This window comes from Oxyura jamaicensis, chromosome 1 (genome assembly GCF_011077185.1).
Source record: "Oxyura jamaicensis isolate SHBP4307 breed ruddy duck chromosome 1, BPBGC_Ojam_1.0, whole genome shotgun sequence".
NCBI lineage: Eukaryota > Metazoa > Chordata > Aves > Anseriformes > Anatidae > Oxyura > Oxyura jamaicensis.
The window spans coordinates 25625200-25652222 of record NC_048893.1 but is presented as its reverse complement, the minus strand read 5'-3'; the positions used below and the strand labels follow the sequence as shown (position 1 = coordinate 25652222).

The window sequence follows — 27023 nt, the reverse complement described above, 5'->3', positions numbered from 1 at the left end:
GGTTCCACAAGGCAAAATATTCCAGAGAAACAGCAGATAAAAGTAGTGATGTCCTGCTCATTCACCCATCACCAGGTAGCACTCCCTCACTGAGGCTGGGAAAGCTCCCATGGGACAGCTCTGTCACCAGGGTGAGGAAAATGCACAGATGACAAAACCCCAGGCTTCTTTTCCTAGGTATCCTAGGTAATTTTTCCACAGGATCTACCCCACAGTTTTTCTCACAGGGCAGCTGACAAACATGTGCCAATACACCTAACGGCAATGCAGTAGCAAATTGGTTTTTAAAAAAAAAAAAAAAAAAAAAAAAGAGAGATAATTCAGAATACCTTAAGCTAGCATTGTTACCAAACACCATTTCATGAAGCTAATAATAGATATGTATATTCTTTTTTGGGGGGGCGGGTACATTGGTCCTTTAGCTCTTAAATAATAGCTCTGTTCCTTTGCACTTCACCAATACCTTAGATGTGAGAAACAGAAACGCTAGAATTGGAATGTTTTCTCTCTTACATCATCTTTTAATACTGAGTTTCAAGTCATAGGAGCTAATCAAAATATCAAGATACCTACTTTTGATGGCACTCGTTATCTGAGGAATGTACAATCTAATGTCACAAGGGTAATTAATTCTTTAAAAGAGTCTGCATAATTTGGTGGCTGTGCTAAAACAGCATTAGCAGTGTCTCAAATTAACTTAAATTGCAGAGAAATATATAGAGAAAATAACATTTTAAATGTCTGCTTGTGAATAATTAACTGAATGTATTTTCAAACAGCAAATTTTCAAAACCAGAAAAAATATGCACCCACTACAGAAACTAATCATGACTGCTCCATTGTGAAAGGTGCTATATGAATTTATAAACTGTCAACTTTATTCTCCTGTACATACCCATTTGCACATTAACTAATATTTTAATTAGAGGGCTAAGATTAATGTATTTAAAGGTATAGAAAGGTGTCCATGGGAAATACTATTAATTGCCGCATATGCCACTGTTACGCAAAATGATATCTTAAGATAAATCCTCCAGCTGGAGAATTGCTCTTGAAACTGATGGTAAGTATATACAAATCAAGAAAATATCTAAAACAGAAAAAATAAAATAAAATAATTAATTCAAGAAATTCACTACTGCAAAAGGGCAAAAGCTTAGACAGATTTACAACAGCGCTTCAATTCAGTCCAATAAGAACATCACATTTATACACAACTTTTATATCCTTTTTATATACACAGGGTTTGAAGCAAAAGACTAAAATAAGACTGAAACTAACACTTACAGAACAACAGCCTGAAGTTTATCTATGGGCAGGCTGGCCAACAGCTTTTTGTTATTTCAAGGATAGTCTATGAGTTTACATAAAAAAAAAAAAAAAAAAAAAAAAGCAGAATTGAAAAACATCTTCAGAAAGGAAAAAAAGAGTCAAGATGTCTTCTTTTAAGAAGAAGAGCTAAGTAGAAATAGGACTTTTCAGTGTAAAACCATGACAATCATGGAGACAAAACATGTTAGAGGTCTGGACACTGAAAGGACAAGCAGCAGTCCTCCCATGATGAAAAGAGGATACCAGTTGGACTCGTATTATTTTCATCAAGAACAGAAAAGCTCTGAAACGTGTTGCCCAGAGAAAATGTATAATCCCTGCCATGGGGAGATTTCCAGGACTTGATTGGATAAGGCCCTCAGCAACTTGATCCATCCTTGACATCAGTCCTGCTTTAAGCAGAAGATTGGGCTGAATGTTCTCTCTAGATGCCTTCCAACCTAAATTATTCCATAATTATTGATTTATTCTACAACTGTCTGATCTTTTCCCCCTTGTAGCAAACTCAAGTAACAAAGCACAGAAATAAGCTCTTGGAGGAAGCAAAACAACCAAATGCTTTTGGTAGAAGAGGTCTTATTTCTTGCCTTGAATCATTAAAATACCCATCATAAATTAGCAGAATTTTTAGTCTGTCATACTGTCAAAAATAATAAAATCAGCACTGTCAGCTGTGCGACACAAGGGGAAGGTTTTCTCTCAAATCTTCTCTCCTAGGTTTGCAGCCAACAAAAATCTGAAAGACAAGGCTGTAAAATAAACTACTTAATTCCTTGGTAGGAGCCTGACTCCTGCCACATACAGCAAGACACCTCACTTCCGCCTCTACTACCTGTTTTCACACTATTCAAGTCACTCCTGTGCACCTGGCAGTTCCATCCTGGACACTTCCATCTCTCAAGTTGACCGTTTGCAGTCACTGATCCCATTTATCTACTGGGGGATGAAGACTAGCAGCAGGATGTGTAGAGAGAGGAGCAAAAGGAGTGGAGGTACCTGGGTGATGGGCTGCAGGGTGAGCTGAAAACCCAGCATAGGCACTGGTCTGTAGTTGCTTATTTGTTTCTGTGGCACTTCAGGGAACAAAATGTGTGTTTTCAGTGACTAGACTTAGAATTACAAAGTCTAGTTAGATTTCTTTTTGTCCCATTATTTAAACAAAAATGCAAGGGAGTGAGGAGGAACTTCAAACAATACCTACCTTACTGTGAACCTAAAACTAAAAGCAGAGCAAAATAAAGAAAAACAAATACAACCAATTAATATATAACCAAGAAATAAGCCCAATGAGAAAAATATGAAAAAAATGATCACACAATATAAGCTATACTGTTAGTTTTCTCTTGGTAATAATCTAAGTTGATATTAATTGCACACAATCACTGAAATAAGTTTTCATACTCAGTTTATATAACTAGTAGCAGAATACACAAGCAGTAATATTTTTTAAGGTTGATACTGCACTTTTTTCCCCAACGTATTTCCGACTTTCCCCTTCATTTACCTGCCAAGTTAAAAGTTCAACAAGTCTTCCATGCAGCAACTGAAGATAAACATCAAAAATAGGACTGCATGTCCTACACTGGTGTGGAACAACGGAACTGAATTAAAGCTGCTCCAGAACCTTTAAACAAAATTTCCTTCCTTGCAAAAGCATTTGTTCCTCTGATTAATTTCCTTTTCCACATATACTAAAATCATTTCAGCAGATGTTGATAGGTTCATATTAATATTATCTCTTGCCATATGTATTGGGGAGTGGCAAGAAGTTTTCTGACACTAACCAGCACAGAATAGGAGGCAGTTAAAGCTTATTCTACATGTTACATTAAGGAGGGTGTGTGTGTGTGTGTGACATCTTGATTCTGTACAAAACTGAAAAGATAACAGGATACTTAAAAGAGGAAGTTGGCTGAAAGAGAACATGTTGAGGCTACTTGTTTGAGCCAAAAAGAATTATCAATGAATACATACTCATAATAAAAGCAGTACTTTCAGAGATACCTGGTAAATAAAAATGTGTCTTACTACAATCTTACTATGATTAATTAAGAATGACTGAGGGTTTGGGTGCCTTTATTTTTTTTTAATGAACATGTAAGTGAATGTTTTCCAAGTACCACATGAGATGTTATTTACATATAAAACATTTTACAGAGCAAATGAAAAGTGTAAATGTCAATGAGTGCTGAAGAAACAGAATCCTGCAACATGATTTTGTCAATGAACACGTGATGCTCAAGTACTTCTTAGAAACTTAACTACAGTTTATGTTCCTTTCTTCGGCACTATGATACTGCATACCTACGCAAATTCGACAAGTGAGTTAGATTTTAATGAACTCAATATTATGCCTAAAATATTTGACCAATAAATTCAAACTGTTTCCATAGTAGTTGTCAAATACCCTAAGCCAAAAGCTTTTATGTACACTTTTTGGATGCTACAGGGACTGAAAAAAAAAACATAATGGAAACTCTGAAGAGTAATGAAGATCCTAACAAGCTGCTAGTTCAAGAGGGGTGAAAACAGCAGAAGAATGTGAGAAATAAGATGACACAATTGGCAAATTAAATAAACCCAATGTATAGGTTGATTACTCTCTAACAGAACTATAGAATTGCTTCTTACTGTAAAAAGTGCTCTTCACAGATCACTGATCAGGATCATAAAAGAGTCTTTTTGTAGAGGTACTGGTAAGGAAAAATATAACTCCTCCATAGTTTTTAATGTAAGGTACACATACTCATAAAAAGCATTCAAAACTGTCTTGGGGCAGTGTCGCATGACAGCCAAAGCCTGCGTAATCACAGCCATCCAGAAATATCAATGAAATTCAACTGTGAAGTAGGCTGCATGAAAGCGGAGACATAATCAGTTTTTCCAGAAAAGTTATCCTAAGCATGAACCATTAAAATAAAAGTAACAACAAAAAGTTGTGTTATTCTCTCATTCACAGCAGCCCATAGAAATTTCCTAAAATTTGTAACTTCTGAAGTGTCCCTTTCTCTCAGAATTGCACAGCTCTAAATCCAAGTTTTTTAAAAGAATTTTTCAGGGTAAAAACAAAGCTCTGGATGCATGATGACTATATGTTGTTTTACAAGGCTATCCTTAGTAACCTCCATTCAAGAAGATGCACAAAAATCATCATTTTAAGGCACAAAAGGTCAGATCTTAACTAGCAGCTGATGAGAACAGCAGCAAACCAAACTTTCTCCATTTCATGCCAAGTATCCAAATATTAAAGTGGTTCACAAAAAGCTGTACAGATCATTCTTCTCCGCGTAAAAGCAGACTTAACAGAAGTACAACAGGCCTAGCAGTAATGTCACTTCTTAATCAAGTCTCTGCATACAGGAAGACAGACACTTAATTAACACTTAAACCTGACTTACACTCTAACAGAAAGCACTGAAGAAACAGCTTACAGTTAAGGTAAAGATCAAGCCTGAATCTCCTCTGGGGTCTGATTCCATAAGATAATATCCCCTGATGTCACCAATTTACTGTTACCCCAGTATTGCGAAGTCTACTTCCATTTCTCCCTGTTACCTGACAAAAACCTTCAAGAAAGAAAGAGGCACACACAGAACAGATAGACATATTTCTAATTCTTCTTTACTAGTTTTCACCCTGTTTTGAGGTTGGAAGAAGAAAAGGATATATAAATGTAAAGGCCATATTACAAAGCTAAGATCAGTTACTAATACATCAGTACTAAAAGAAAAGAAAAGAAAACAAAAAAAAAAAAAAACCAAACACAGTCAACATTAGATATATATATATATCTAATATATATATATATATATATATATATATTTAAACACAAATGTAGAAGGTGAAACTCAGGCCTCGTACTGAGTTTCTACATGCAGAAAAAGAAAAAGCTCAAATCATGGACCAACATGTGTTTTTAATTGAGAATAATCATCCAGATGTTCTATATAAAGATGACATTAGGCCTATTTTATGACAGCTTTGTTGTCTGATGCTTAAACATTTGAAAGTTATAGGCCAATATTTTGTAAGGAAGTATCACTGCTCTATGCTCTGATTATCTAACCACCCAGACATTTATTATTCATGAAAATAATACAGATTTTCATCCTGATATCGAGTCTCAATGGACAGAAGAGAATTAAAATTTCTGATTACTTTACACAGCCAGGTCAGTTACACTTCTTTGCATGTTCAAATTTATAGTTCAAATTCATGCAAATCAGTTCAGAATTCTTTGTCTGGAAATCTGACAGTCAATTTTCTGAAGTACTGCGGGAACTCTGATTTCACCTCTACCAAAGAAAAGAGGACTTCAACCTCCATACTTAGGAGGTAGAAGTTTCCTCAGCACAGCAACAGACTAAGCATACTAATGATATAACAAAAAGCTGTAACTAAAATCAGTCTGTTTCTTTTCCTATTTTCATCTTTTCAGGTTATCTCAGTTAAAATATAACTCTTATTACTGTATAGCAATTAAAAAAAATATCATCCTATATTACTGCATGGCAATTACTTGATTACAAGACGAATTAATTAAAAAGGTCAGCAAACTGTGTGTTTACAATTCCTAACAGTATGGATTTACTTGAGGTAAAGTCTAAGATTTCAGAGTTCTGAAGTGATCTCCAGCATCCATTTTGGGAAAAAAAAAAAAAAAAAAAAAAAAAGGAGAGTAATGTGTATTATATCCAAGGACAATTTTATTTTTGCCACTGTCCCTGGAGGTTGAATGAATGAATCCATCTAGCTAAATACATTTGATTTCTTGATTGGAACATTTTAAAGTAAACAGAATCTGCATTCTGGATTTGACACCCTTTATTAAAAATCTAAGGCACCTTCCCAGCTAGTACTCTCTTTATAGATGCTTAAATTATCAATTTTAAATTGGTCATATAACAGCTTATATTTCCACAGAACCTAGCTAAAATTTTACTCTGCTATTTCATAGAGAACTCTATAATCACTGTTGCTCTGTTTTCTCAATTTTTCCATTTATTTAAACAAATGGAATGCTGGTCTTTATAACACACCTAGCACTAAGTATTTTTAGCACTCTGCCAGAGCTGCTAAGACAGATGTCTCTCTGGGAGAGCTGCAGGTGGAAAGACCTACCCACCAGGCAGAACAGCATCAAAACAGAGTGAAAGGGAAAAAAGCACAGGGACACATAGACCCAAACGTAACAGAAGTAGTTGATGTTTTGTGAACATTGCTCAATATTTGAAAGTCACCCCATCCAAATCACTTATTTTATTCATAGTAGTGGAAATACAAGTACCATAATTTAATTTGAAAGATCCAAGAACAAACCCTATACATTTTTCTTCAGTAACAGGAAGAAGCACTAAAATAAATTGCACACACGAGAGATGCACCCAGAAAGGAAAGAAGCATTATGTATCAGTTACACTTTATTATCGCCATCAACAAAATTAACTGTACCATTTATTGGCATAGAGGAAACATCCTGTGTATGTCCCCGTAACTAAAAATGGAAAATTACAGTTAACATAACAATACGGGTAGGCTGTGCCAGTTCCATTTCTCATTGTCAGCAACGAGAGTAATGATGGCAGCCAGAGAAAACACAGTTAAATAAGTCACTGTGACAGTGAAGTCTCAGCTGTATTATTTATAAAGATCACAGAAACCAACAGTTACTTCAATTATAGATGTTTTTATTATTATTTTTAAAAGTGTGTGCATCTCTACTTGCTAGAGTCAGTTGGATTACACATGCACATGAATGGGAATAGGGCAAATCAAGTAGGAAAGGTAAAGCAATTACCCAGATAAGCAACCAGCAGAATACTTTCAACTAAATCAGTAGTTACATGCCTGGCAACAATAAAGTTATTCAGATCTTATGTCAAAAACAGAAAGAGAATATTATCAGTTTAACAGTCATTGCTGTAAAAAGACAGTTTCCAGCTATTTTATCTTAGTTTCGTAGTACTAGTCCCCAATTTTAGGAGAGCCTGGAATAAGGGTATCTAGCTGAGTAGTAAAGTTTAAGCTTAGTAAACAATGCACTGAAAACAGTGTTTTAATATGGTTTACACTGTTTTTCTTTGTTCAGTGCATACTATCTCCCTTTGGCTAGGAGCAAATGACTGAAGAAGTAATGTAACACTACTAAAAACTTATTTTGTCAGTGGCTTCTAGAAGAGGTCTTTGTAGATGTTAGAAAAAACTACCACCACCACCACACCAACCAGGATCCCTCAGATCAAAGTTAATGAATCCAGTAATTGCTGCTATTACATCCCCAACATCTATTGGAAAAGGTATGATGTGGCTCCATTCGTAATGAAAGGCCAAATCCAAGGCTGATACTTGCAGGAAAAAATCCACTTGATATCTTTTAGGATGAAAAAATAATTTACTGTTAATTATCCACACTTAGAGAGCTAGTACTACAAAAAAAAAAAAAAAAAAAAAAAAAACACGGAATAAAAGTAAATACTTTGATAGGCAACCGATTTTTTTTTTCCAATATCTCATCTTTTACATAGGATATTAATATTTAAAGCCAACCCACCAATATCAGAAACAGTATTTTCAAACTATTGAAACAAAGACTGTGAAAATATCAAGAATAAGTTATAAGGCTGTCCTTTGATTTAGAAACAAAAACAAACAAAAAACCAAACACTTTATAAAAATATAAAATCTCTAACATTTTACACTTTTCCTGAACTAGTGTTAGGATTCAGTGTCTCAAGTTGTATTGATTATTTTCTTTAAATGAGACAAACAAAAGCTATTTTCCAGCACTGTACCCAGTCATGCAATTCTTAAAAATGAGGCTCACATACATGTTTAATAGAACAGCACTACTTTCTTTAAATGTTTAGCAATAAAACAGTGTATCAGAACTTAAATTTATAAAAAAAAGTTGATCTTGCATAGTACAAATTACAAAAGATACAAGACATAACTCATGATTTGAAAGATAAGAACATCTTTTAGGTTATGTATAACAACACTTTTTAAATTAGGTGAAAAAAGAACATACTGCGTTGTTTCATAGTACCATAGAATGGTTTGGGTTGGAAGGAACCTTAAAGACCACCCATTTCCAATCCCCCTTCCACAGGCAGGGACACCTCCCACCAGACCAGGCTGCCCAAGTCCCATCCAGACTGGCCCTGAGCACCTCTAGGGATGGGGCACCCACAACTTCTCTGGGAAACTTGCACCAGGGCCTCACAACCCTCACAGTAAAGAATTTCTTCCTAATATCTGATCTAAATCTTCCCTCTTTCAGTATAAAGTCATTATGCCTTGCCCTTTCCCTACACCCCCTGACAAAGAGTCCCTCCCCCGCTTTCCTGTAGGCCCCCTTTAAGTACTGGAAGGCTGCTGTAAGGTCTCCCTGGAGCCTTCTCTTTTCTAGGCTGAGAAAAGAGACTCCCTCAGCCTGTCTTCGTAGGAGAGGTGCTCCAGCCCCTTGATCATTTTCGTGGCCTTCCTCTGGGAAGAGGGCACTTTCTCTGGCCTCTTTAAATAAATAACAGATAAAGAAAGCCTTCAAAACTAAGCACTGAAAATGACCTCATCTATTAACCTGAGATTTATTCATACTTCATACTTTTCTTACAATCAGTGAATCTGAAATAGCTTGAAATACTGAAACTTTAATTATGCTTGCTTTTTAAAAGTAACGATCAGATGAGTAAGGACACAAACTACAGATCACTACATCCTAAATATTCAGTAAAAAATAAATTTTTGAAAAGAAATTCAAACACACAAAAATGACAATACAAGCAAGGCATTACCTAGCTATTCTACAGTTCACTTTTGCCACCAAGGCCAACGATTACCATCATACTGTCTACAACAATAACCTTCTGTTACACATAATTTAAAATCATCTGCTCCTCCTTCTAGCTAATCACCATTTTTCAAAGACACCTGCTACAAAACAGTCTGTCTTGCTGGCTGCCAGAAACCTCTGAAGCTGCCTCCTGTGTGCTTCCAGCTCCATTCTTTGGTACAGGAGAACAGGGGGATTCACGTGGAAGTTCACCTTTGAATTTTAAATTCACAACAACTTATTACAATCACTGCAAGTAAGGGTCTTCGAAGTTTACAGGTGGCACGGTTTCCCTTGGCAGATCACACTTAATATAAATGTAATTTTTCCTCCCTATCAGCCCATTTTTGAACAACCAAACTCTATATGGTTTCACTCCCCCCTTTTCTTAGAGCTCCCAGATTTCTTCTCCTCTAACCCCGAAGTTCATTCTAGAAGCATTCTTGTACAACTCTTTTTGACTTTGCACAGTAGTTCATGATCAAAACTTTATTCAAATGCAAGTGACAATTCTATTTTAACATTTAATTTACAGAGCATAGACAAAAAACAGTACCACCCCATCACAACATGCAGAAGGCAATTAACATAAAAAGGATGCAAAAGCTCCAGCTAAAAACAAACAAATTTTCTTGATTAAAACCTCAACCTGTAGTAGTCAAAAGTCTGCCTTGGCCAAGTGAAGGAAGTTCTTATACCAGACAGAATTTACCAGGAAGCAGACAGATCAAGTTATGTAAATGCAGTTTGCAGGTTTCTGCAGCTCCACTCCCAAAACTTTTGCTTATTACTTACCTGAGGTGCACCCCCCACCCCTCCAAGGAACAGCTCATTTGTTACTGAAATGCAGAACCGTGCATGAAAGGCTCCATACTAAGCATACTTATAATTATCAAGTTTTTCAGCATCAGTGTAGGTTACCTACCAAAACCCAAAAGGTGTTAGTATACTGTCATCACAAACTAAATATGATACGCTAAGTTCTTTGGTATTGTCTGAACTTCACACATGAAAGAAGAAAACACAGTAGGGCTTTATAATACTGATGAAACACCTACAGCCAAATTCACCTTGTTATTCTCATGCTGCCCTCCTGATCCTGCCATCACGTACACAGCACCTGTTCATTTGGTGCTCACTTAAGCTCAGAGAAAAGACACTGCCACTGATGCAATGTCACTGATACTGTAGTCACCTTTGATTAAACAAAAATATATCTGTTGTTGGTATTGACAAAATTTATAGTATTTTTTTTTTATTTCATTGTGGATTTTTCCCCCAGAGTATCTAATATTTGCATTTTTTGTCACACTTATTAACACACACCTTAGAAGCAATATAAACATTTTTCACTTTGCCATGCACTACCTACTGAATTTTACATATCCAAAAGAAACAATTAAAAGAATAACATTAAATAAAAATCTCAACTATGATGGGTTTTAAAATTTTAAAAGAAAAATAAACTACTACTGATTTAACTTCATGACAGTCACCATCAAAAGCAGCATCTGGACTTTCTAAGTCCATTTTGACAGCTAACATTAGCACTTTGTCATATGAAGGTCAGCGCACTTTAAAAAACTCCTCTGGAAACCAGGAAGATACAGTAACCAAGTTATGGCTGGAGGAAAAAAACAAACAAACCAAAAACCACACAAATTAAAGCTGTATTTCAGGTCACAGCTGTGTGTGGCCAGTGCCATGCCTTGAGTACGTGGCCACTTTACCACCTCCACGTTAGGAATATATCATCTCTAGTATCCCCTTGTAACAGACAGACCATTTATTGGAATAATTGACAAAGGTGAAGGAAGAAGCTATAGTCAAGTTTTCCTTTTTTTTTTTTTAACTATATGCATTTACAATGGCAATTAGACTATATTATTTCGTATTGAAAAAATAATGATTTAAAAGTTAATCTGATCTTATTGTTAAATTGTGGTGTAATTCTCACCATGGAACTATTAAAATAAAGAAATTACAGATTCAAAAAGAATTATCAGTGTAGTAGTTATTACAAAGCCAGAGAGCTAATTAGAAAGATTTATAAAGATCACCTCCCTTGAGGTGAATCCTGATGTTCCCCTGCACAGCAAATTAACTGTTCGCTTGGAGAATAAATCTGGAAATTTGACCTGAGTGTCACAAAGGTCTGTTGTTCCAAGGATGCTGGTTCTCAACAGCACTGACCTTCTACAGCAACCTAAATTGTGCTAGATGATAGTAACTATAACTTTTTTCAAGTCTGAATTTTTGATTTCCAGTTTCCAGAGTTCCCCAAAATGTTCCCCAAAAAAGAAGTAGGGTTCAAATAGAGATTGATTTAGCAAAATACCAAGGCTTGTAAAAATCAGAATATACTATAACAACATACTGTATTAACAATAACTATACTATACATGCTAAGGGCAAAAACAACAAAGAAATCCCATAGCTTTCCTTTATATCAAAACACCAATCTACTTTATTACCGCAATAATAGAAGACATTGACCCAGTCAGATAATGCTTCCTGCTTCACCAACTGAAACAATAGCCCTTTTTTTTAGAAATAGGAATGCTATATGTCATTATGTATCTGCAGTTATGCATTTTATAAAAAAACCAATGTATTGTAAAAGCAGACACATACAGATGTCATTTGCCTATTTCTTATGAATGCAGTTTGGATTTGAAGTTTGATTTTCATTTCAAACCAGACTTCAAAATATCAAAACTTTATATAAAACACAACAGAATCTCAACATTAAACAAGACATGATGCACAAAGATGCCATAAAAGGAGTTAATTATTATATATGACACCTTGGGTTTGGTTCTCTCTAATTACTCATGTGGCACAAATTCAAGTGCCTTAATAAAATCTATTACACCAATAATATTAACTTTACTAACTGAATTTATCTTTTTTTCCCCAGCAGGATGACTAGTTAATTTAATAAGATTTCTTCCCATGATCCCAAACTATTGGCCCTTCTCACTTTTAAATTTTTATTTTACACTGAATAGACAGAATGGTCACAGCACAGAAATAATTCCCTGCAGACAGACTTCAAATTTCCTCCTTCATTTTTTTTTTTAAAGTAGGGTAACAAACTCTGAAGCCTTTTTTATTTGTTTTCATTGGATTGCACCTTTATGAAAAATTCTGGGAAAAACAACAACAACAACAGTCTATGCAACATCCTAAACATAAGTGTTTAGCATCTTCTCTGATTCCTACTAACACCAAGAAGAAATTAAACTGAAACTCATAAAATATGAATTTCTGATTATGATACAATCAATGTGTGTAAATGAACAGTCAAAAGAAGCATCTGAAGACAGCACAATCCTGGAATCCAAGGGCATTTCCTCACTTTCAGAAAGCAATATTACAGCAGCACTAACTGATACATTTTGGAGTTTAATTTTTTTCACTGACTCCTCAAGCCATGCATAATTTTACAGCTATTTTTGTTTAAACAAGAGAAACCAAGAAAAAATAAGTTCTGAAAACAGAACACATTCAGCAGATTATTATTTTAGATTTCTATGAGCTATTCAGTAGTAGAGTTTGCTCCATATATAAGACTGGCTCAGTCCACAAAAAACAAAGTCAGTAATGTTTTCTGCTTAATCCAGCAGAACCCACACAACCAAATTACACTTTTACAACATAATACAAATTAAACTGCAATCATGAAAAGGAAATTTCCAAAATAAGTCAAAAAAAATCCATTTAAAGCAATATTTTAGGTGGTTTAAGTGATAGCTATCTAACGTATAAACTATAAACATGTCAATAAGAAAAAACATCAAGGCACAAATTCCAACCCATATCTTATACAAGAAGATTTTTTCTACTCCTTAGTTCTTACCCCTTAATTCTGAAAGTAATCTGTGTTCCATTCCACCAGGGAATACAGTGGATAAGGTGTTGATTGTGATGATATGATGCGTATACCAAGAGAAAAACCATTTGGCACTGTGCTCCTGTAAGTCAGCTTGACAAGAAATTCCACCTATGAATGTTGAAGGTGTTTTTTGAAACTTATTTATTTTAAACATACTTGGCCTTGTAGACAGAGAAAGTACATTAGATCTGTCTCAGATTTTCAGTAAAGCACCTGATATGGCTTCACACAAAATTAGTGAAGCAGGAAACAAGAGGTCAGTGTAAGAACACATACAATGGGGAAAGGACAGACTAACGGATGCTTCAAACAGGTCCTGTTAAAATGGATTCATCTTAATGCTGGAGAGGTTATGAGTAGTACCTCGCAAGTCAGTCTTTAACTATATTCAGCGTTACCAGTTCTTTTGTGATCAGTCAAGACCAGTTCTTTCCAATGTCAGAATCTTCCAGGACAGATATTTCCAATAGATGTATAAATACTATCGATTGCACAAATTTAACAAATGCCCAGTGAAACCCTGCAAAATGAGTACGGATAAGGGCACATACATTTAAGAATGACGTATTTAAACTTTAGTGATTATAGAGAAAAAATCTGATATGACAACCACAAAGATGAAGTTACTTTCTAAGAGGAGATTAAGAGACCCAGTTCTTTAGTCTTACAAAAAGATCAATAACATATGAAATAGCTTAATAAGTGTATACATCACAGAAATTAAAAACAGTAAAAGACAATTTACACTATTCAGTATATGGCTTGAAATTAACCAGTTCTGACCTATCCAAGAAATTAGGCTTTCAAACAAAAGCCTTGCAGTACTAGTAGAATAAAAACAAAAGGAAAACAAACAACAAAACACACATACAAAAACACACACACAAAAACAACACCCATCCCAAACTTTACTAATTTTAAAATAGAGCTTTATCAGCTTCTGAAATAATGGAAAAAGTCATTTGCCTTTCCTTATGGATTTAAGGATACACAATGTATGTCCATTTGTCAAAATGAATCAAAGTCAGTGCTAAATTCAACACAATTCCAATTGAATTATTTTGTTACTCTTTTTTAAAATATGACAAGAAAAAAAAAAAAAAAAGGAACTATATCTGACTATCTAGCAGCTCTTTTTTTATTTTTTTGGGGGGGTTCCTTAGAGGCCCTATCCGCTAGTATTGCTGGCTTGTGGTAACTGATTCTCAAGAAGACAAAAGATCCCAAATTATCATATTCCAACATATTAGGCTACAGATCTTCAGCAGGTACAACTTCCAAGTTTCCCAGTACTGGTACAGCTAACCAGGCACATTGCCTGGAAGATTGAGTTCCATATGGATTTTTTTTAGAGGATTTTACTACAACACATGGGAAGTGGAAATTGAGATGCAGGAGAATAAATGAAAAAAACATCATCATTTTGCAGTGTTTCTATACCATATGTGAAATGGAGCAATTTTTATATCGATCTGTATTAGTTATCAAAAACTACCATGTACAGACTAATATGCTGCCTATTTCAGCAGTTACATGGGAATCCAATGTAGACTTTTTGTCTCCTGAGACTGCGGTCCACATTTTTAGCATTTACTCTCTTTTTTAAATTTCATTGAATCTCATTATTTGGTGTGCAGTGTGGTAGCTTGGCCATGAACATATAGTAAAGAAAAGTGTCTGAATATTATACTTGCATTCCCACAGCCAAAACCAACCAGCCAAAGGAAAAAAATAACCATACAGATTCTGAATGGAGGTGTACACGTTCCCCCTTTTACAAAATCTTAACTGGCAGTCACAGAAAATGAAAGGTTATCAACTGGACAACTGAGATGTGAAATTGAAATGTATTGTCATTTCATCGAGAAGCTTTATAATGTATGCACACACATGAAGGCCCAACATCAAATGAATTCAAAATGCAGTAATCCCCCAGAATCATATTGCTTCCAGCACCTTATTGTCAGTACTAAATGAAAATTGTATTTTATAATAGAGTTTTATACTTATAAAGTCTTTAGTTATTAATGCAGGTGCATCAGTGACAGCTACTTTAAAGCTCCATTTGCATCACGACGTGAAGCCACCACAAAACAAATTAAAATTGAATAAAAATGCATTTGCAATTGTTACTGTGACATTACAAATGGAAAACATTCCCACATTACCTGATTATCATTGCATATACTACTAATATTTAGTATTAATATATTTTATTACATTCAGTTTTTCTTTAAGAGACCTTAAAAGGTATAATATGCCTTTATCCAGCTGTGGAGCTATAAATATTTTCAATCCATGTAAGACTGTTTTCCCCCTAAGCCTGCACTCTGTTTGGCAGCTCTGTTTAAACTGATTGGTAACAGAATAAAATTTAAATCTGTTACAGTCATAAAAATGTATTATCTTATTATTAAAATACAGTTTTGTTTGTACATTTCCAGTCAGCCTTCTAAGTTGACTTTCAGACTGCAAATTCTGGAAGCAGAAACCAACCTTCACATGTGCCTAGCACAGAAAAAAAACACCTAATCAAGCACCTGTGTGCTGCTAGAATACATATCCTGTAATTTCCCTTTTTTTAACAACAACAAAAAAAAGCTTTGTCTTAATTGGACATGACCATCCAACTTTGTCGCTCCTCCTGTCTCTCAGAATGATTTGATGTACAAATATATAGAACATCAGAACAAATGAAGAATGGACTGAAACTTTCCTTTGAAGTCATTCCTTCATTTCACAAATAACAGATTCTACAGCATATAAGAATTTAAAGAAGTCATTTTCACATTTTTACACTTCTTTCCCTGAAGCTTTATTGGTATTTTACACCAAAATTACACAGAATTACTGAATGACAACAATTAAACAAGAACATGGTTTGTGATTACTGAGATTTAGTCAACCTAAAGCTTAAAAATCATAATTTATTCTTCCACTAATAACATTCTATGCTCAGTACAAAAGAATTGGCAAAAGAGAATGTAAAATATATATATATACGAACCACAACAACCCTGTAACTTACCCGCAAAGCTTCAATTACAAGGTCTCGTGCTTCTAGTTCTCCTTCCATTATACTCAAAAGCATCCGCAATTCTGGCTTGCTCAAGTTATCCACATCAAACTCTCTTTTCTGTAAGAAACAAAAAACAGTAATGAACACTAAATGTTTGTAATGGTTACTGTAGATATGAAATGAAGACATATCAGCATCCTAATTATGGGTTACTCAAACATCCATGACTGTCAAAGTTGAGGCAGCTTTCTTTGTAGCGCACAAAGTCAAAATAAATAGTCTGTTTCTTTTCATTTAAGGTGAAGAAATTAAAAGCTCAACAGCATGACATTGCTTCAAATCCTATACTGTTGCAAGAAACTGACCCTTGCAAGTCTCATAATTGATAAGTGTGAAATGGCTAAAAAAAAAAAAACTTTGTTCCTATATACAGCCTTACAGTGAGAGAAACGTTTCAGCAGACCTGAACTAACACATCAAGAATGAAGGCAAGAAAAGATGTCAGAAGCAAATTACAGGACTAAATGCAGGACTAAATGTGAAGTTTCGAGGCACAGCTTGAGAAAAGACGTAAAATTTTATCTGTACACTTAATTTGCAGTCCCATTTTTTTGACTGGAGGATATAGTTCAGGTTTAAGAGGCACTGACAAACAACAGTTTATAGCAACAATTATCTCCTCACTCTGCAATTAGCAAGCTTCATATAAGTCTGACTTCCACTTCTGAAAAGGCAGTAGAATGAGTTTATAAGATCACTGAGCACATGTGTAAACACTGTCTGCTTGGAAAGTCAGCATGGCTCCTGTAAAATGAAGTTCCTGCCTCATACTGCTGGGGTTCTAAAAGGCTGTCAACAGACAGGTGGGTAGAGGGGATCCTTTGCTGCATGAAGTTCTCACCCACAGGAAAGGAACTGGTCAACTAAAAGGACTAAGAGAGAAGGAGTAACTACTGTAAGGTAAAGACCACATGGGTGGAAATCTTCACTCAGAGATTGCGTGGGGGGATGCTATTGATACAAATCAGAAAGGTAAAGGATAAGATGAATACGAATTGGTTTTGTACCCAATGGACTCCACAATGCTAACAGAAGGAAACAGTGAAGTTAGAAGGAGATCATTTTAAGAGAGAAAAAACAGCATCTAGTCCATGTGCTGACCACTGTGATCTCCCATATGCTGTTCCCTGCAAGGGAAATACTACAGTCCTTGCTATGACACGGATGTGTCTTCTAGTGAAGTCTTGAGATGAGGACAGTCATCTATCTTCAGTCTGAAGTTATCAGCTGCCAAATTAGCTAACTGCCTATCTGGGTATAGAGTCTGCTCTCCCTGGAGGAAGAAGTCAAATGTAAGAGTTCAGCTACCCAGGAGCTTAACTTCCTCTCAGGAAAATCCAATAAAAATTAAGGTACCATTTCCTCTTTCTCAGGGCAAGAAGAGAGCAAACAGTTGTCCTTCCCTCTGGTTAGAGGGATGGATCAAAAGTACCCCAAAGCTCTAACTATATTAGATTTACTCCGGGTTCCCTTTTTACTTTTCAGTTAAAACATAGGTGCACAAATGGCTAGTGAGAACTGTGTGCCAGAACATTAGTTGTTCATATTCGATGTACAGTGGGGCTGAGCTTCTTCATCCACTTGAACCACATGGATCAAAAGAGGACCAATGATTTCTATCAAATGTAACTGTTTCTGGGACAGGGCCATCCACTCCAACCAATATTTCTAGACTGACCAACAATTATCCTCCACCACCAATTATCCTCCAATTTTGCTGCCTGGCTTAGCTATTCTGCTGATACAAACGATCCTTCATGCCCATGTTTAAGAAAAACAACCAGTTTCTTTCTCTGAAGGCTTTTTCCCAACATATGCTGCAGCAGCCTCTCACAGTGCTCCACATGGCCCAGCAATCAATGGATGTGCACATGAAGTGCAGTTACTGAAAGCATGCAGCTCCACATAAAATTTGACTAGATTTTGCCTCATAGTCTGCAGCATATTTCACTCAGCACTTCTAACCACTAAATTTAATTGTAAGATAGCAAGACCAACTTATCCACCCTCCTTCTTGTATGAACTATTTCATAATATCTAAAGGCTGAAGGACAACAATGGATCTATTCATATAACTTCCTTTAATACATGAAAAACTGTCTCCATTTTTCAGACGGAAAGCTGATGCAGAGACATCAAGTATTTTCTCCAAACTACACAGAAAAAAAAAAATATGTAAAAAAGCCTTAAGTCTCCATTCAGTGGTTTCCCTTTCAAAAAAATACCTGCGTCCTCTGACAATAAATGCAAAATAAAAGGCACCCAAGACTGCTGATAGGCACAGCCAAAGTTAAGAGGGGCATCCACAAAAGCACAGTGCAAGAAACTTGACCCTACTCTTTTCTCTGAGTCAGTAAATTCAGCTTGTCAGGAGGTAAAACCCAGAGCAGTTCTTTGTCAGAAGACCAACTATACATCACAGGTGAAACATTTCATTTCTACAGTCTTCCACAAGACATAAACGAAAAGACCTTTACATTCTTTACAAACCAGAGGCATAATTCAACATAAGTGATGCAAGATGAGCTTTTTTAACTAACCATCTGATCAAGTAATTAAAGTAAATCTTACTCAAGTACCTACCACAAACTAGAGCATGTGAAAAGACAGCAACAATGAGCAATTCATAAAATCGTAGAACCATCCTGAGTTGGAAGGAATCCACAAGGATCATCGAGTCCAACTCCCAGCTCCTCACACGACCACCCAAAACTCAAGACCATCTGTCTGAACGCACTGTCTAAATGCTCCTTGAAGTCTGGCAGGCTCAGTGCTGTGACCACTGCCCTGGGGAGCCTGTCCCAGTGCCCGACCACCCTCTGGGTGCAGAACATTTCCCTAACCCCCAGCCTGACCCTCCCCTGTCCCAGCTCCATGCCGTTCCCTGGGGTCCTGTCGCTGACCCCAGAGAGCAGAGCTCAGCGCCTGCCCCTCCGCTCCCCTCGTGAGGGAGCTGCAGGCCGCCATGAGGCCTCCCCTCAGCCTGCTCTGCTCTGGGCTGAGCAAACCCAGGGACCTCAGCTGCTCCTCATGTGTCATCCCCTCTGGACCCTTCACCATTTTTGTGGCCCTCCTTTGGACACTCTGATAGTTTTATGTCCTTCTTACATTGAGGTGCCCAAACCTGCACACAGTACTCAAGGTGAGGCTGCACAGCACAGAGCAGAGCAGGACAATCCCTTCCCTCACCCAGCAGAGCTGGGCCTGATGCACCCCAGGGTACGGCTGGCCCTCCTGGCTGCCAGGGCACACTGCTGGCTCATGCTCATGCTGGCAACCAGAACCCCCAGATCCCTTTCCATGGGGCTACTCTCCAGCCTCTCATCCCTCAGTCTATCAGGGCTGCCCCAACCAAACGTGCTCTCCAGTAATTTAAAGTTAGATATAAATAAACACAAGAAACATTAAGAGAAAGACATACCAATGACATACACTGCTCAATATTTAAAAAAAAAAAAAAAAAAAAAAAAACTTGACTTGTAAAATAAGAACTAGCAAAGCCACTTCATACATGAACAGTTCTAGCACATCAGACTAAAAGCTCACTTAGCCTTGTGTTCTGTCTCCAGAAGCAGCCAATAGTGGTGACTTGAAATCAGCACCAGAGCAGGACAAGCATATAATGATACTGCCTCTAGCAGTTTTCAGCTTGTGCACCTTCTGAGCCATGAATTACTATTTTGCACATAGTAGTCCCTTGAAGGACATAAATTTTGTGAATCTGCCCTTTTGCTTTTTGAATCTTTATGTAATTTTCAAATCCACAGCCTTCCTGCAGCTCATTGTATACCTTGTGTGAAGAACTGCCAACCTTGCTGTGAGTCTGCCATCAGCTACTTCTGTTTGATGCTTTCTGATTTATTAAACGTAGTTTTGGCATATGATGAAATAAAACTAATCTTCCTCTTAAACACTTCCCTGCCATCTTCTGGGGATCAAGATGTCAGTCATGTATGAGACCTTGTACGAAGGTCTCATCCAGATGGAGCATTTTTGGCTCATATTACAGAGAAAACTGTTGTTTAGGCCTAGGAAAGTAATCTTCCTAACATCTTCCAGTGGAGCAGTAACACTTACATCTCCAGAAAAGAAAGACTCCATTAGTAGCTCATGCCTTATGTGTCATCTGGGGTTTAGCTACAATACCTCTGGTAGAGTGCCAAGCTGTAACAATTTAACCAACAATTTAACACTATATAACCAAGCCATCCACTATATTTGTTTTACAACAGAGATACATGAATATGTTGCCCCAGGGTGAAATTTGGCATAAACAACCAGAACATAGCTGTTGTTGGTTTTTTTTCTTTCCTTCTTCCAGATTTTAAAATGTCTGGTTTATTTGATTTATAAGGATAAAATAACTGAAAAACACTGTGTCCTTTTCAGTTCTCTATGTCTCTAAAACTTTGTGTTATTTTTTGAGACCAACTTTGTAAGGGGTTTGTGTTGCCTGGCAGCAAGCACACTGACAACAGAGAAAACTGCTAATTAGCTAAAACTCAAATACCCGCATACCCATCACAGAAGAGTGTAGGCAAAATTCTAACCTGCACCATCTAAAGATAAATTAAGCTCTACCATGAGCCGAGAAGATGACAAAAGCATAACCTCCAAACAAGAGAAGGCTGAGTTAGGACACAGGGATGGAACTGGAGAGGAAAGCTCAGAAAGGGGTGGAATGGGAAGAGCACCAAGAGACACAGGAACAGAAGGGACTCCTTCCCACATACAGAGCTATTTAAACCAGAGATAAAAAAAGGCTTTAGTGTTAGATTTATCCCCACCGTGCCCCAAGAACAACAACATTTCTCGTGAGGGACTGGCAGTACCAATAGCTTGGTTTTACTGACCTAGCCTGGCTGATACTGCTGGCAATTTCAGGAGCTAAAGGCATCACTCCTTGTGCTGCTCCAAACTGTGCTGCCTTCAGCACAAGTGTGAATTGGGGCTGCAGGAAAGCCACAGCTTTGTACCTTCCCTAAGCAGAACCAGGACAAAAAGCACAGTAGCTGTGGATTAAACACAGACGACCAGAGAAAACAATCTCCTTCCTGCTCAGAAAGCAGCTGGGTGGCCTTTTTAGAGATGGAGCTGGATAATAGCCCAGGACTTGGGAAAGAAAACTGTGAAGCATGATTAAGGGCTGAGGTAGAAAGACAGGAGGGGAAGAGAAGTTAAAAAGACAAAAAGAAAAAATGGTGTATAGGAAAACACAGAGGGAGTCCTTTCAGAAGGGAGGGAAAAGGTACATATCCACATTTGTTACATATTTTATGTGGTATTCCATTAAATACACACAAGAATCCTCTAGAGGATTCACAAAGCAGACTTCCAAGATGAGCTTCTAAAAATAAAAGGATTTGCTATTACTTATTAGGTCGTACAAAGCAAACTTTTAATATCATGACAGCCTCACAGCTGTCAGACCCACAAAATACATGTACCAGGGAAACACAACCAAGATTCACACATTTTACGACAAATTTGACAACAACCCTAATGCCCACCAAGTAGAACTCACCTGACAAAGTATAAGCATGTTTCAACTGATTCTACTTTGTTGCCTACATGCAAGTATCTGGTGCAATATTAGGTATCTTGGGGATCAGAGAGATTTTTTTTGGTGGGGGGGGCGGGGGGGGGGAAGGGGGAGGTAGATATGATACACAACTTTGGAGAATCACCCATGCCATTTGGGCTGGTAGAAGGTCAGCTGGGATACCCAGAGCATGCACGTGGATCACTAAAGTGTGTCCTCGAGACAGGATTGAGACACCGAAAGGCAGGTGTCAGTACGTGAGTGAGGTGATGAATTTCCCGTTATTGCCAACAGAAAACTGATCAGCCCAGTCAAAACAGCCAAGAAAGCTATTCAGCTTACCAGCCACCAGAACTATTTGCTCAAGGCTCCACTGGCAGTATTGGTCGGATTTCCACTCGCTGTAATAGGATAATTAACACTGTGCATACATGTAAACATTTAAATTTAAGTGCCTTGAATCCCACCAATACCTCCAAGAGTCATCTGACAAGCCACTTCACTTAAAGCCAGGGAAATTTCACAAATATGTTTCCAAAACAGATCATTCCTTGTAACCACTTAATTCTTTCCACCAACTATAAGTGGAAGTTTGAAGACCTAGCTCAATGCAAACACAGGGATGTGCTCAAATGAATCCTAACCCTCTTCTAGCAAAGAAAACTCTGCAAACAGAAAATGTGAAAGAAGTAGTTACAAAATCCATATAGCATTCACAGATACTTAAGAGAAGGCACGATTTATTGATTTGGCTGTGGAAGGCCTGTTCTTCAGGCTGAAACCAGAGTAAGAGTGACGCCATGCTTCTCCAGAAATTATCTGATGTAAGAATACATGTCCGCTTCCCACCCCATCCAAAATGAACTTAAGAAGTAAGATGAGACCTATAGGAATGATCTCGGCAACAACAACAACAAAATATGAAAGCAAAGAAATATCTTTCAAGGAAAAGCAATACTGTGGAACTTGCTCCTAAACTCACACCAAGTTTCCTCCTGAAAAGAATATCACCCAACTTTAACACCCAGGACTTAGACAAAATGTCATACAGTCACACCTTAGGGACCTTGAGGGTACTTTAAATGCATTTAATTATGCCCATCCACTAGTTCATTGACTTATTGGACTGTTCAGCACACAAAGTTACCAGCTTATACTGCTCCCCTCTTCTCCAAGCACAGCTCCCTTGCTTTCTGTTTTTTTTCAAAGCCTTTCTTTAAAAGGCATGGGGGAGGTTTTGTTTAGCTGCCGTGGATTTTTTTTGGCTTGGGCTAACTGCAAAACTTTTAACAGCTCCAGCATTAACCATAAATATACCTCAGAACTGAGAACTGTATTTTAGAAACAAACAAAACAAACAACAGAAAAAAAAACAGCCCACAGCCCCTCCAAAATTAGTATGACACTGACCTTTACACATACCCAGATATTCTCATAGCTGTTAAAACATGTTTGCAGTCTATGAACAGCCACAAATGTACTTAGACACCTAACTTGCACTGATATCAGAGATGCCTAAGTATTTTTTATGAATCTAGGCTTACACCAGTCCTTCGATGACCATGCTTAACAGGGAATTCCTGTTCAGAAAGTTACTTGCTGGAAGGCCATTTCTAAGGCAAATAGCATGATTTGATCCAGGTACGGGTTCATATTCTTCAAGTTATCTTTAGAACTATTTTTAAATCTTTCAGAATTTCACACCTTTCCCTGTGCTATGTTAGAACCAAACCCCAATGCCCGGGAAACCTTTAATTCACACACCACACAGGCAGTGCCTCTTCCCTAAGCCTACTTGACTTCTTCCTGTTTACATATTCATGGATGACACCGGTCTTGTAAATCTACTGCTCCCTTTCTGGGGAGGAGTGGGTGCAGAGGCAGACCTCCAGCTGTTGTCTTCTGAAACTGAGCTCTTTATTTGCCCTTTCTGCTTCTTCATTTCCATCTCATCCTGTCTTGCTATACCACCTCTGAGACCAAAGCAACGCCTCTCTTTCCTACACGTGCACAAACATCTAAGCAGCTGGGAAAAGAGCAGGATGTATTCAATCCCACAGATTTGCCCCTCCACACCATTACCTGGCTCACAGCACTGCCTCTTTGCACTTCTCCTTTAGCAACAGACAGCGTAACAGGCCCATGTTTAGAAAAGAAAGGAGCATTTACAAAGTGGACGACATTCACTGGCTTTCTTTTTCCATTCCCCCAGACCCCTGCAGCAAGGGAAGAGAGGCCGTGCTGCCAGCCATGGAGCTGAGCAGCACAGAAAAGGCAGGATGCAGGCTGGGCTAGCGGGAGGCAGAGCAGAAAAGAGGTTGTGGAGCAAGGCTTGAACTTTACCACTGCACGATGGATGGATCATTACCAGACACTCATTACAGGGGAGATGCAGAGCAGTAGCAGGGCTGAAACAGACTGTGCTGTGTCTGCATCTCACCTACATGTTGGAACACCCCAGCAGCACTATGCATCTGACCAGAGGAAAATAACTTCTCTGAACATTGACACTGCACTGTATTCAGATGAGAATCGTGGTAGTTAATCGAAGTCCTTTTGGAAGCAATAATTTTCCAGGGTGCAGTCCCTACTAAGAGACCCGGTCTTTGCTTTTCAAGGGTTATGGTCTAATTTTCTGCTACATGCAATATTTCTCAGCTAAGAATCTTTCCAACTTATCTATATCAGCCAGTAAAACTGACCTGATCAAACCATCGTTTAGCATGTCACTACACTGCCCACAATGGCAATTCCACTACAAACATTCTTGCAGATCGATAGATATTGAATCCACTAAGCTAAGTATAAAATCCTCCTAACATGTCACCATAAAGCGTCATGGAACTTCTCTCCATTTATTTTGTCATCAATTTTTAATCCACTTAATATTGACATTTTTTTTTCTGTAGAGCAACTTCTTATGCTGTTACTTGATCCACAGCAGCCCAGACTGACCCAGAGCGATCTTTTCAAGTATGTAAACATCACTCTCAAAGAACTTTTGCCTGATGAAGGCAGCAGAAAGATCCCTACTCATTTTAGAGAAGCCAAGACTTCATTCCACCAATATGCTCTATACGTACAGCCTCACAGCCAGCAGAGTACTGCCTTCTGGAGGAAAATACCATTTGTGCTTTTGATCACCGGTCAAACAAAATCAAAACCAGAGATTTTACTGAATAACTTCAACAAACTCTGATTTGTAAGAGGATTTTCATGCTGTTTGTTAAACCTGCACTGAAACAACGTGTGACATGACAGCCCTCCATGCACAGCAGGCCGGTGTTCAATGTTTCAACAAACAGGCGGTCAAACTGAATTATTTCTTGCTATTATATAATTATTACTGGTAGATATTATGCAGATGGAAGTTACTCAAAGATGTTTTAAAACACACACACGTTTTCCCTGAATTCTAGTCCAAATTGCACCACCACAATTTCACTGGCTCAGCCAATCAAGCTGTACAGGTACGAAAAAGGGCCAAACCACTTCCATCCCATTTTTGTCATCCTCACCACAATAAAAATACCAATATTTTGCAAGAGAGAAAGCCCACTTGGCGGGCTTACCAAGAGCTGTGCTCCATCCAAGGGAAGGACAAGACTCTCAGCTTTGCTCCTAAATGTAACACTACAGAAAAGCCTAGGCTTTTCTATCACTTTCTCTTGGGTGGGTTGTGGGGGGAAGGGAAGGAAAAAAAAAAAAGAAAAAAGAAAAAAGAAAAAAGAAAGAAAACTGGGTGCCACATTCTTTCCTTTTCTGCAGTGCTTCTAAAAACAGTAAAAAACAAGTCTTTCTTCCCCCCAGTGATGTTACTGATGGTGTAGATGATGGTGTACCAAGATACAAGAGTTACAGCATGAAGATACCCTACTGTATTGTCCTGTGGTGCATATTTCCTGATTATACCAGGAAAATTGCACATTTATTATTACAAAAGCTGTTCCTACAGTTTTCCATTGCACCATTTGTGCCATCGGGATTCTGAGAACTACATCTAAAACTATACAGAAAACATTTCACTATAATTTGAATTTAGCATGACTTACAAGACAGCCACCTAGACGTTTATTGTCATCCTACATGTAAGCAAGATGATTCAATTCATAATTTTATATCTTGAATTCGAAGACAGAAAATAAGCTATTCACAGCAACCCCTCAAAAGGGACATGGGAGTAACGTATAAATATTTTTTAGAAATCTTTTCGTTGCCCATAAGTGTTTTCTTTTTACTTTCCTATACCAAGGATAAAGTAAAATCGACAATTTAACGTTTATAATAGTGAGGGGAAAAAGCGTGCAGTGTAGAGCTGTCACTCCTTCTTGACAATGAGAACGTCAGATTGCATGAGCAGCTCACGCTGCATTGCCTAACAGGACAACATTAAAACAGTATTTGATTAAGCTACTTTTTGAATTCTTAAAGCCGAAACTGAAGGTAGTAAGAACATGAAACACTGAAGAATTTAGTATAATTTTTACTCAGAACTAGGACTTGAAAGTATTTAATATTTCGCTTTTATGAATCATCACCTCAATACTCTTTTATATCACAGCCATGTCACTGTTTTAAAAAGACAGTGATGTGATTCACTTCATAAGGTTTACCTTTTTATTTTTTTACAAGTAAAACTCAATGTCTGTGACAGCAAAGGAGTTAAAATGTGCAAGGAAATTTAACCAGAGAGATGGAACATGGCTTCAGATAAGAATTTGTGCCTACTTGGAAGAAAAGAATATGTATCTATACAGAGGTATACAGAGGTATACAGAGGTATACAGAGGTTTTACACGCACACACACACTGGTAGTATTCCCATTTTCCCAGAAACTAGCGCCATCCTGCCTTCTGGGGTTGTTGCTTTCAGAAAAGACCCAGCCTAAACCTCGCAGCTCCTCGGTTTCATTGCCCCCGACCCGGCGCATGGCTGCAGGGCTGGGCGCTGCCGGGGGCTCACCTTAGGCTCTGCCGGGCGATGCCCAGGAGCTGAACCCCCGGCAGCCCCCCCACAACCCAAGGGGGGCTTCGCAGGGGGGTGAGGAGCCCCAGGGAGCTGGGGGCACCGTGTGGGGCTCATCCCTGAGATGAAAGGAGCGGAGGGGGCAGCCCCCGCGCACCGCCAGCGGCTGGCACCGGGGCGTCCCGCACGCCCGGGGGGCTCTGCCCGGCTGCCGTGGGGGGGAGCTGGAAGGGAAGGGAAGGAGAAAAAAAGGCTCCTGCGGGCTCGGCAGCCCAGGGAGGATTATAGGATCGACGTTTCTCCCGGCCCCGGGCGCTGTCACCGGCTCAGCCCGCCCGGGGAGCTGCGGGAAGGCAGCGGGGGAACCCCGGGGGG

The 27023-nt window shown here is 38.1% G+C and overlaps 1 protein-coding gene across 3 annotated transcripts in view; it reads right to left on the bottom strand.

Annotated features, from left to right (window-relative positions):
* The window catches only part of CTTNBP2 (cortactin binding protein 2), an 84987-nt gene that overhangs the window by 57030 nt on the left and 934 nt on the right, over window positions 1–27023 (bottom strand). For all 3 annotated transcript variants that reach the window (XR_004748782.1, XM_035319458.1, XM_035319467.1), the window contains exon 2: window positions 16090–16197. Coding sequence is in view for 2 of the 3 variants with exons in the window: in XM_035319458.1 (XP_035175349.1) it covers window positions 16090–16197 (108 nt within the window). In the remaining variant the exon portion in view is untranslated. The remainder of the gene's footprint in view (window positions 1–16089; window positions 16198–27023) is intronic.